At 38.7% G+C, this 12,370-nt stretch overlaps 1 protein-coding gene across 8 annotated transcripts in view; it reads left to right on the top strand.

The window, feature by feature from the left end:
- LOC137635824 (transcription elongation regulator 1-like) overlaps window positions 1–12,370 on the top strand; it is a 66,835-nt gene that overhangs the window by 34,554 nt on the left and 19,911 nt on the right. For all 8 annotated transcript variants that reach the window (XM_068368253.1, XM_068368260.1, XM_068368259.1 and 5 more), the window contains 2 exons: window positions 2,034–2,177; window positions 2,660–2,760. In XM_068368253.1, coding sequence (XP_068224354.1) covers window positions 2,034–2,177; window positions 2,660–2,760 — 245 coding nt within the window. The remainder of the gene's footprint in view (window positions 1–2,033; window positions 2,178–2,659; window positions 2,761–12,370) is intronic.

Here is a 12,370-nt window from a genome sequence, read left to right as displayed (position 1 = left end):
TTTTTTTTTTTTTCATTCAAGCACATTTTGCAATATATATTTTTTTAATTGCTCTAACAGCCTTAATTTTTGTCATAGAGAGGTCAGGTTGGTCTCATTCTTTTGAAAAATGCCTGAAGTTTCTCATAAAGTTATCAAAAATATGCCAAAAAAAATGTAAATAGCATTTTTGCAAGGACATACCAGTACGTCCATGGGGTTGAAGGGATGAGTTTTTTGAAACGTACCAGTACGTCTTTTGGGGGTAAAAGGGTTAAGCTGTGAAAGGAATTCAAATTCCATATATGTATAAGGACAAGGTAAGTCAAAATAGGACTTAATTTTGATAATAATATAGGTCTTCTTGAATATCCTGTTTCAGTTTTTCAGAAACATGCTGGTAACTGCTAAGAAATTTGAAGGGCTTATCTTGAGGAGATGTGTCATCTCTGTGTGAAACTTTTCTAAAGTTGTTGGTTTTCATTTATTGCACTCATAAATGATTACTGACAAAATATTAACTGAATATCAAGTAGAGTATTGTACTTAATAAAGCATTTTAACCCTTTTACCCCCAAAGGACGTACTGGTAAGTTTCACAAAACTCATCCCTTTACCCCCATGGACGTACTGGTACGTCCTTGCAAAAAAATGCTATAAAATTTTTTTTTTCATATTTTTTATAATATTTTGAGAAAATTCAGGCATTTTCCAAGAGAATGAGACCAACCTGACCTCTCTATGACAAAAATTAAGGCTGTTAGAGCAATTTAAAAAAAATATACTGCAAAATGTGCTGGGGAAAAAAATAACCCCCTGGGGGTTAAGGGTTGGAAATTTCCAAATACCCCGGGGGTAAAAGGGTTAAGTATTTTATCCATATTTTGTGCTGGCAACATGGTTATTCAACACCATTAGGTTAAAACAGGTGTCAACAGCCTCCAGTCTTTACCAATCAGTGTTGGGCTTTTTCTGCAAATGGTAACAACTTAGGATACAAAAGTATCATTAAGTAATGGCTGGCCTTTATTCAGTGTACTTGAAATAATTTTTTTGAGGATATAACATTTCATATGAATACCCACGTTTAACCAATGGCAAATCATGGGTGTTGAACATCTAAAGCATAATCATTTTCACTCTTGATTTTCAAAGGTGCTGACATATTGGAGTTTTATGAATAGAACTTACCTGGCAGTTATATATACATTCGAAGCTATGTATACATAACTGCCAGGTAAGTATTCATAAAACTTTGTTTTATCATAAAAACTCCATTTTTATGAATAGAACTTACCTGGCAGTTATATATACATAGCTTCGAATGTATATATAACTGCCAGGTAAGTATTCATAAAACTTTGTTTTATCATAAAAACTCCATTTTCACATTTCTAGCTTATTGGTCTATCTTGTTTATAGAATTATTCACAGCATGCCACACACTTGCTGACAATCCTCCTGTAATTAATTCTGCTAGAATTGAGGTCGAAGATCACTGTCGCCGAAAAGGTTTCTATAAACGTCATAAAGTCTTTGACAAAAACCTTGATGCCCTCTTTTGAGCTGGTAAATGGTAGTGATTTCCTTGATAGAAATCTCTTGTTGCCGTTGATTGACTTCATCGTAAGTCTCTCCTCTGTGACTTCTTGAGTTATTTGCTTAATGAAGCAACAGATCTAAATGAAACTTGTTCTTTTGGGAAGCAAGTAAATATTACTACAAAAGTCTTTCAAAACAGAAGACAGAAAGTACAGTGTGTTGTAAAAAAAGGTTAAAGCTATTTTGCAACAGAAGTTAAAGTTCTTATTTTTTTAGGAATTGCCAGAAGCTTTTGCAACACAAGTTTTTTTAAATCGTATTAAGTGAGAAGGTGGCCATCATTTTAAATGCAAATGCACTTAACAACAGCACAAAATTTTAACATTATTACACTGCAAGGTTGTTCATTGAATAATCATTTCTTCTGAACTGTTACTGGGAAAAGAGCAGTCTTCATAATTTTTATCTAAGATCCATTTGTGACTTTCGTCAATCCGTATTTCCTTTTGCAGCAAACTGGGAAAGATGAAATTAAACGAATCGACATAGGAAAGGAAGCTGCAATTGAGGCGGAGGTCAAAGCTGCCAGGGAGCGGGCTATTGTTCCCCTGGAGATTCGTATGAAGCAGTTCCGTGACCTTTTAGCGGAGAAGGGGGTAAAGTATTATTCTATATGTAGTCTTTATGATGTTAAAAGATAGTAAATATTTGATTTTCTACTATACTTAGAACACAAATGTACAGTATCTTTATGAGTAAAGATGAATAAATATAGTAAAAATTTGATTTTCAACTATACTTAGGGTATAAATGAACAGTATATTTACGAGCAAAGATGAATAAAAGTAGTATAAATTTGATTTTCTTTTATACTTATGTTACAAAAGTACAATACATTTATGAACAAAGATAAAAAAAAACTAATAAAGATTTTATATTTATACTTTTGGTACAAATGTTCATTTATAAGGAAGAATAAAAAGATAGTAGAAAAAAAGTTTTTATTTTTTTGGTGAAAATCTTCATCTATACGCAAGGATAAAAGAATAGAGATAGAGGATAGTTGATAAAATCAATTCATTTCCTCCCAGGTTTTACATGGATAGAAAGGTTTATCACAAAGGATTATTTCCCTCAGGTATCAGCATTCAGCTCTTGGGAGAAGGAACTGTCAAAAATCGTGTTTGACCCACGGTATCTCTTGTTGACGTCCCGAGAAAGGAAGCAGGTGTTTGAGAAGTAAGTTAAACGTATCCTTGTAAGATAAAATAAGAGGCTTCTGTTCGAGTCACTGCGGAATTATTTATTTATTTATTGTCAAAATTGAAGGTCTCTAGATCAGATATTTTTGTTATAAGTTAGTTCGGTTTTTAAGGTTCTAGGCAAGATTTATTGCAGGTGACCTTCTTGGAAAGGATTACAATAGGGAAGTGTTTTTGTAAATAAGTAGTTATTATTCATTATTAGAACAGTTAACCAGTTAAAGCCATAGATAAAGGTTTAACCTTTCTTTCCACACCACTCGGACACCATTGGACGTATTTCACATCGAGTTATTTCCAATTTGTGGCCGCGGGGATATAAAAATAATTAGAATAGTGCCGACGTTATCCCTGCGTGTCGTAAGAGGCGACTAAAAGGGACGGGACGAGGGGGCTGGGAACCCCCTCTCCTGTATTTACAATCCTGTGAGACATCAGCAAAGAGGTGGAGCTGGGGGGACAGTGACTGCTCCCCACATTCTAGTTTTAGAGAGGAGAGGTCCCCTTTTTTGGTTCATTTGTTTTGATGTCGGCTACCCCCCCAAAATTTGGGGAAGTGCCTTGGTATATATATGTATGTATGTACATACATACATATACCAAAGGCACTTCCCCCAATTTTGGGGGGTAGCCGACATCAACAAGAAACAAAACAAAACAAAAAAGGGGACCTCTACTCTCTACGTTCCTCCAGCCTAACCAGGGACTCAGCCGAGTTCAGCTGGTACTGCTAGGGTGCCACAGCCCAACCTCCTGTATAAAAAATCCTGTGAGACAGCAATAATGTATGTATGTATATACGTATAAAAAAAGTGTGCAAAGTTTGCAAAGTTATATGTTAATGTAAATTATATTTATTCAGGTGTACAATAGAAAAAGTTATAAAGTCTTATCGGTAATAGTCTTTGTAATAAGAAGACATAATATGTAAAATTGCCACAAAAAAAAGGCCCATAGGCTTGAGTACCAAAGTTTTTGGTAAAGGGTTAACCAGCTTCCAGCAGTTGAATTACCCATAATGCCTCCTTGCATAATGTAAGAGTTTCAACGACACACCCCACTAGAGCATTGTAAGCTGCAGTGATACTTGATTGATGAAAATGTCCGTTTTGTTTACCAGACTCGCAAACCTTCCATTATTTATATATGGATATACATACATATACCCAGGCACTTCCCCCAATTTTGGGGGGTAGTCGACACCAACAATGAAACAAAACAAAAAAGGGGACCTCTACTCTCTACGTTCCTTCAGCCTAATCAGGGACTCAACCGAGTTCAGCTGGTACTGCTAGGGTGCCACAGCCCAACCTCCCTCATTTCCACCACAGATGAAGCTTCATAATGCTGAATCCCCTACTGCTGCTACCTCCGTGGTCATCTAAGGCACCGGAGGAAGCAGCAGGGCCTACTGGAACTGCGTCACAATCGCTCTCCATTCATTCCTATTTCTAGCACGCTCTCTTGGATATATCTTTCGGTAAAGCTGGAAGGTAGTCAATTACACTTTTGCTGCGAGGTGGCAACCCTGCCCAGAGCCTGGGTAGGGGGTGGCTAGTGGTACCAGCTACCTTAGTGGTACCAGCTACCTGTATGTATACTCACGGAAATTAACTACACGTAAAGCAGCCATCTGCAAGTACTTGTTTTATTTGCTGAATTATTTTAGTGCGGACATAAGACGTCCACCCTATGGAGAAAAACAGCTATTATGGACAAACCTTGTGAGAATCGATGTGTTTTGCCTTAGTGGTTCGGGTAAGGTACTTTTGATATGGGGTCAGATTTGACAAGATCAAACAAAGTGTCACATCAAAAGCAGGAGATTGCTGGTCTTTTATAATAAATTACAGGATTTGTAGTATTTTGATTGGCTGATTACAAACTACATTAAGAGTGGAGTATAATTTTAGTGATCATCAAACAGCCAGCGCAAAGAGAGAAAGATTTGTAGAATTTATATAATCACATCTGCGAGTTGGGTACTGTATTTGTATAACATGGCTAGTAAATGGTAACCCTTTAAAACTACCTAATAGTACCCCTTTTAAACTAATGGTATCCATTTTAAACTATTTAATAGTATCCCTTTTAAACTAGTTAATGGTACCCCCTTTTAAATGAGGTTATGTTACCCATTTTAAACTATTCCATTGTGAAGAACATAACACAAAATGAATCTGGCTCTTGGGTCTAGATCCAAATGTATGCATGACATTTTTGGCAGCTAACCCCGTTGCTATCTTTGTAATAGTACTCATATTGCCTCATTGGGCTTACCCCAGGCATGGTTTGCATTGCATAGTTAAATGATAGTAATGTTTTTCTCGGTGATAGAGCAAAGCTGTTGAGGACTAGATTGGAACCACAGGCAATAATAGAGGCAGGCGCGTAACCATGAGGATATAAAGTAATGTTTTTCTCGGTGATAGAGCAAAGCTGTTGAGGACTAGATTGGAACCACAGGCAATAATAGAGGCAGGTGCGTAACCATGAGGATATAAAGTAATGTTTTTCTCGGTGATAGAGCAAAGCTGTTTAGGACTAGATTGGAACCACAGCCAATAATAGAGGCAGGTGCGTAACCATGAGGATATAAAGTAATGTTTTTCTCGGTGATAGAGCAAAGCTGTTTAGGACTAGATTGGAACCACAGCCAATAATAGAGGCAGGTGCGTAACCATGAGGATATAAAGTAATGTTTTTCTCGGTGATAGAGCAAAGCTGTTGAGGACTAGATTGGAACCACAGCCAATAATAGAGGCAGGTGCGTAACCATGAGGATATAAAGTAATGTTTTTCTCGGTGATAGAGCAAAGCTGTTTAGGACTAGATTGGAACCACAGCCAATAATAGGATATAAAGTAATGTTTTTCTCGGTGATGGAGCAAAGCTGTTGAGGACTAGATTGGAACCACAGGCAATAATAGAGGCAGGTGCGTAACCATGTGGATATAAAGTAATGTTTTTCTCGGTGATAGAGCAAAGCTGTTGAGGACTAGATTGGAACCACAGGCAATAATAGAGGCAGGTGCGTAACCATGAGGATATAAAGTAATGTTTTTCTCGGTGATAGAGCAAAGCTGTTTAGGACTAGATTGGAACCACAGCCAATAATAGAGGCAGGTGCGTAACCATGAGGATATAAAGTAATGTTTTTCTCGGTGATAGAGCAAAGCTGTTGAGGACTAGATTGGAACCACAGCCAATAATAGAGGCAGGTGCGTAACCATGAGGATATAAAGTAATGTTTTTCTCGGTGATAGAGCAAAGCTGTTGAGGACTAGATTGGAACCACAGGCAATAATAGAGGCAGGTGCGTAACCATGAGGATATAAAGTAATGTTTTTCTCGGTGATAGAGCAAAGCTGTTTAGGACTAGATTGGAACCACAGCCAATAATAGAGGCAGGTGCGTAACCATGAGGATATAAAGTAATGTTTTTCTCGGTGATAGAGCAAAGCTGTTTAGGACTAGATTGGAACCACAGGCAATAATAGAGGCAGGTGCGTAACCATGAGGATATAAAGTAATGTTTTTCTCGGTGATAGAGCAAAGCTGTTTAGGACTAGATTGGAACCACAGCCTATAATAGAGGCAGGTGCGTAACCATGAGGATATAAAGTAATGTTTTTCTCGGTGATAGAGCAAAGCTGTTGAGGACTAGATTGGAACCACAGGCAATAATAGAGGCAGGTGCGTAACCATGTGGATATAAAGTAATGTTTTTCTCGGTGATAGAGCAAAGCTGTTGAGGACTAGATTGGAACCACAGCCAATAATAGGATATAAAGTAATGTTTTTCTCGGTGATGGAGCAAAGCTGTTTAGGACTAGATTGGAACCACAGGCAATAATAGAGGCAGGTGCGTAACCATGAGGATATAAAGTAATGTTTTTCTCGGTGATGGAGCAAAGCTGTTGAGGACTAGATTGGAACCACAGGCAATAATAGAGGCAGGTGCGTAACCATGAGGATATAAAGTAATGTTTTTCTCGGTGATAGAGCAAAGCTGTTTAGGACTAGATTGGAACCACAGCCAATAATAGAGGCAGGTGCGTAACCATGAGGATATAAAGTAATGTTTTTCTCGGTGATAGAGCAAAGCTGTTTAGGACTAGATTGGAACCACAGGCAATAATAGAGGCAGGTGCGTAACCATGAGGATATAAAGTAATGTTTTTCTCGGTGATAGAGCAAAGCTGTTTAGGACTAGATTGGAACCACAGCCTATAATAGAGGCAGGTGCGTAACCATGAGGATATAAAGTAATGTTTTTCTCGGTGATAGAGCAAAGCTGTTGAGGACTAGATTGGAACCACAGGCAATAATAGAGGCAGGTGCGTAACCATGTGGATATAAAGTAATGTTTTTCTCGGTGATAGAGCAAAGCTGTTGAGGACTAGATTGGAACCACAGCCAATAATAGGATATAAAGTAATGTTTTTCTCGGTGATGGAGCAAAGCTGTTTAGGACTAGATTGGAACCACAGGCAATAATAGAGGCAGGTGCGTAACCATGAGGATATAAAGTAATGTTTTTCTCGGTGATGGAGCAAAGCTGTTGAGGACTAGATTGGAACCACAGGCAATAATAGAGGCAGGTGCGTAACCGTGTGGATATAACTTAAGTGTATGGTGTTCAGGATTTCAATGTACATGGTGTAAGAGAATGTTTATGCCCAAAATATCTAAGAAGATTGCATGAGAGAAAAGTAGGTGACAGAAGGTTTGGACTAAGGACAGGTATATCATTTTTGTAACCATTGGAGAGAAGAGTACATTGAATTGTGAGTTAGTTATTGAAAGGCCAGTAAGGAAAGTAGCAATAGACGGGAAAAGGTTCAAGATGTTGCTAGACTACCATTTGATAAAAGTAACCCATTTCCTGCTGCTTCCACCAGTGCCTTAGATGACCGCGGAGGTAGCAGCAGTAGGGGACTCAGCAGTATGAAGCTTCATCTGTGGTGGAAATGTGGGAGGTTGGGCTGTGGCACCCTAGCAGTACCAGCTGAACTCGGTTGAATCCCTGGTTAGGCTGGAGGAACGTAGAGAGTAGAGGTCCCCTTTTTTGTTTTGTTTCTTGTTGATGTCGGCTACCCCCCAAAATTGGGGGAAGTGCCTTTGGTATATGTATGTATGTAACCCATTAGCGAACAAAAGGACACCTAACATTTAGATAAGTTGCTGAAATAAGTGGAATTAAAGTGTCAGTACAGTACTGTATTTTTATTTGAGTTTGGTGGCAAGATAATGTTGCAAATGGAGAAGTTGTGGTTTCGGGCCGTTATTGAAAGTAAACAGCGATGATATAGATTTACTTGCGTGATACATGTAATAAGAATGGATAAGGAGTATGAGGTTAGAATGTGATACATGTAACAAGAATGGATAAGGAGTATGAGGTTAGAATATGATACATGTAACAAGAATGGATAAGGAGTATGAGGTTAGAATGTGATACATGTAACAAGAATGGATAAGGAGTATGAGGTTAGAATGTGATACATGTAACAAGAATGGATAAGGAGTATGAGGTTAGAATGTGATACATGTAACAAGAATGGATAAGGAGTATGAGGTTAGAATGTGATCCATGTAACAAGAATGGATAAGGAGTATGAGGTTAGAATGCGATCCATGTAACAAGAATGGATAAGGAGTATGAGGTTAGAATGCGATACATGTAACAAGAATGGATAAGGAGTATGAGGTTAGAATGCGATACATGTAACAAGAATGGATAAGGAGTATGAGGTTAGAATGTGATACATGTAACAAGAATGGATAAGGAGTATGAGGTTAGAATGTGATACATGTAACAAGAATGGATAAGGAGTATGAGGTTAGAATGTGATACATGTAACAAGAATGGATAAGGAGTATGAGGTTAGAATGTGATACATGTAACAAGAATGGATAAGGAGTATGAGGTTAGAATGTGATACATGTAACAAGAATGGATAAGGAGTATGAGGTTAGAATGTGATACATGTAACAAGAATGGATAAGGAGTATGAGGTTAGAATGCGATCCATGTAACAAGAATGGATAAGGAGTATGAGGTTAGAATGTGATACATGTAACAAGAATGGATAAGGAGTATGAGGTTAGAATGCGATCCATGTAACAAGAATGGATAAGGAGTATGAGGTTAGAATGCGATCCATGTAACAAGAATGGATAAGGAGTATGAGGTTAGAATGCGATACATGTAACAAGAATGGATAAGGAGTATGAGGTTAGAATGTGATACATGTAACAAGAATGGATAAGGAGTATGAGGTTAGAATGTGATACATGTAACAAGAATGGATAAGGAGTATGAGGTTAGAATGTGATACATGTAATAAGAAAGGATAAGGAGTATGAGGTTAGAATATTGATAGATATGAGAGTAGTGTGTAAGGATTGAACAAGTGTACGTAGACAGAGCATGTGGAGATGGGATTTCGAGAAAGACAAAAAATTCTCATCTTTTTATGTAATTGGAATACCTGATTTAAAGATTGTGGTCGAATATGCAGAATACATACATATACCAAAGGCACTTCCCCCAATTTTGGGGGGTAGCCGACATCAACAAAAAACAAAACCAAAAAGGGGACCTCTACTCTCTACGTTCCTCCCAGCCTAACAAGGGACTCAACCGAGTTCAGCTGGTACTGCTAGGGTGCCACAGCCCAACCTCCCACATTATCCACCACAGATGAAGCTTCATACTGCTGAGTCCCCTACTGCTGCTACCTCCGCGGTCATCTAAGGCACCAGAGGAAGCAGCAGGGCCTACCGGAACTGCGTCACAATCGCTCGCCATTCATTCCTATTTCTAGCACGCTCTCTTGCCTCTCTCACATCTATCCTCCTATCACCCAGAGCTTTCTTCACACCATCCATCCACCCAAACCTTGGCCTTCCTCTTGTACTTCTCCCATCAACTCTTGCATTCATCAGAATGGCTTTTTATAATCTGAAAACTATATTCTATAACAATGTTTAAAGGTTGTTCGTGAATGGCAGAGACGAGCGACAGTGACAATGCCTTAGAGACTGACCATTTATACATATGATCAGTGCCCAAACCCCCCTCTCCACCCAAGCTAGTTCTAGGGAGGGTCAGGCAATGGCTGCTGATGACTCAGCAGACCTATACAACCCTCCCAAACCACTTATTTCTAGCTCAGGGATGGTGAGGTTCCAGACACTACAAGGAAACTATCAAGCTTGAATGAGTCTTGAACCCCTGTCTATCTGATTGCCAGGCAGGGAAATTTCCAATGCCTGGCAATCAAATAAAAGATTTTGATCTAGCATATTTAATAAGACACCTTTTTCACTGATTATTATTATTATTATTACTATCCAAGCTACAACCCTAATTGGAAAAGCAAGATGCTATAAGCCCAGGGGCTCCAATAGGGAAAAATAGCCCAGTGAGGAAAGGAAATAAGAAAATAAATAGCTGAAGAGAACAACTTAACAATAAATCATTCTAAAAAAAAAGTAATGTCAAAAGAGATATATCATATATAAACTATTAACAACGTCAACATCAAATATGTCATATATAAACCATAAAAAGACTCATTTTACCCCAATGGACGTACTGGTATGTTTCACAAAACTCATCCCTTTACCCCCATGGACGTACCGGTACGTCCTTGCAAAAAACAGCTAATTACATTTTTTTGCATATTTTTTTATACCTTTTTTGGAAACTTCAGGCATTTTCCAAAAGAATGAGACCATCCTGACCTCTCTATGATGGAAATCAAGGCTGTTAGAGCAATTTAAAAAAAAATGTATTGCAAAATGTGCTTGAAAAAGAAAACCCCTGGGGGTTTAAGGGTTGCAAAGATCCAAATAGCTTGGGGGTAAAAGGGTTATGCTGTGGGTGCATGGCTTTGTGATAGGTCTTCAACTTGACAAACATACGGAGATACAAACACAACTCCTTCTGAAAATAACAAAGATAAGATAAAAAAAATACTGTAATAAAAAAAAATATCAAATTTTAAATAATTTTTATTTTTCCTAACATACTTACCGAGAACTACTTTCTTATAGGAGATCACTGGTTATCTCTCTCTACGACCAGAGATTTGAATATATACCCCCCCCGCTTCGCGCTGTCAGTAGCTTTTACCCCCGGCCTCCAGGAATGTGCCCCGAGGGTAGGATTAACGGTAGGTCGCCCGTTAGCCGGGTCACGTTCGTCATTAAGTTCTATTGCATTAGCATCATGCTAGTAAGGGAAGAAGGGACTCGGGGAAGGTAGGGAGGGCTATTACCCGAAAGTAGTTCTCATTTAATACATTCAGCAAAATGACATTCGTAATAACCTGATATCATTTCATATGAAACCCAAATATTTGTTGACTTATGTAGCTGGAAATCAAAGGCTTGGGATTCAGGTTAGGTCTACCCTAGGACAAAATTGAACAAAATTTCATTTATGAACAGCTTCTTTGAACCAATTTTCATAAGTTGAGGACTTTCTCTAGTTACCTTCTACAACCAATCTTGGAAATTCTTTTCTACAATTTTTTTTTTCCTGGCGTTTACAAGACCCCAACGGCGGAACTTCCCAGTGCTGGCGGAAGAGGGCAATGCCTGTCGGGCAGGCAACAAAGCGGGCCTTGACATAACAAGAACCCGGCAGCCCGATGCAACCAACATCGTAGAAGCCGCCTGTCTCATATGTCTTGAGCCGCGGTGAAAACGGTGTGGGCCAAGTGTGTGTGCGTGGCCGTTGCAAAGCCACGACCACCCAAAACAATATACCCAGCTACTGGCATTCTGTCATTTCCTCCACCCCTCTTCCTAGATAGGAGGCGAGGCTGATGGCTAACGACAGAACCCAATACTCGGACACGAGTGGGCGCCGACGACGACGACAGCTCTCCATCATTCCAATCGATAGTTCCGTCACTTTTATTTTCTTGGTTAAGCCTCAAAGATAACTCATTTTTCTTTGCCTTTGGGCAAGATAACCATTTCGTTGTTGTCCATTTGTTGTTTGCTTTTGAACTAAAGGATAAAAACTGGTGTGCTTCAAAGCAAGAATATCGATACCAGACATTTACTGTAAGAAATCATTCAAAGTGATTGATAAATCCACTAAATTTCTGAATTATTTGTCATCTTTTATAAGAAACTTATCATATAGTTAATGGCTGTTATAACTTTTTAATTATAGAATTTGTCCTTGTTCTTTGCAACAGGAATTTGGTAACATGCATATCACGTAGTCCTCTAGAATGTGTATTTTGAAAACCAATTGAAAACCCTTGTATACAATGTAGAGTGTATGCACAGCACTGAAAAATCTCTCTCTCTCTCTCTCTCTCTCTCTCTCTCTCAGAGGAGTATTTCTTCCATTTGCACCTGTGGTGATTTTTTTTACACACACACACACACACACTCTCTCTCTCTCTCTCTCTCTCTCTCTCTCTCTCTCTCTCTCTCTCTCTCTCTCTCTCTCTCTCTCTCTCTCTCTCTCTCTTTTTTTTCCCGCATCATTGACCTTACATGTCAGGATGCCAGAAAACCTCAAATCAATCAATTCTTCCTTCCTTCCTTCCTTC

The sequence above is a fragment of the Palaemon carinicauda genome, unplaced genomic scaffold (assembly GCF_036898095.1).
Source record: "Palaemon carinicauda isolate YSFRI2023 unplaced genomic scaffold, ASM3689809v2 scaffold180, whole genome shotgun sequence".
NCBI lineage: Eukaryota > Metazoa > Arthropoda > Malacostraca > Decapoda > Palaemonidae > Palaemon > Palaemon carinicauda.
This window is presented reverse-complemented; position numbering and strand designations above follow the sequence as displayed.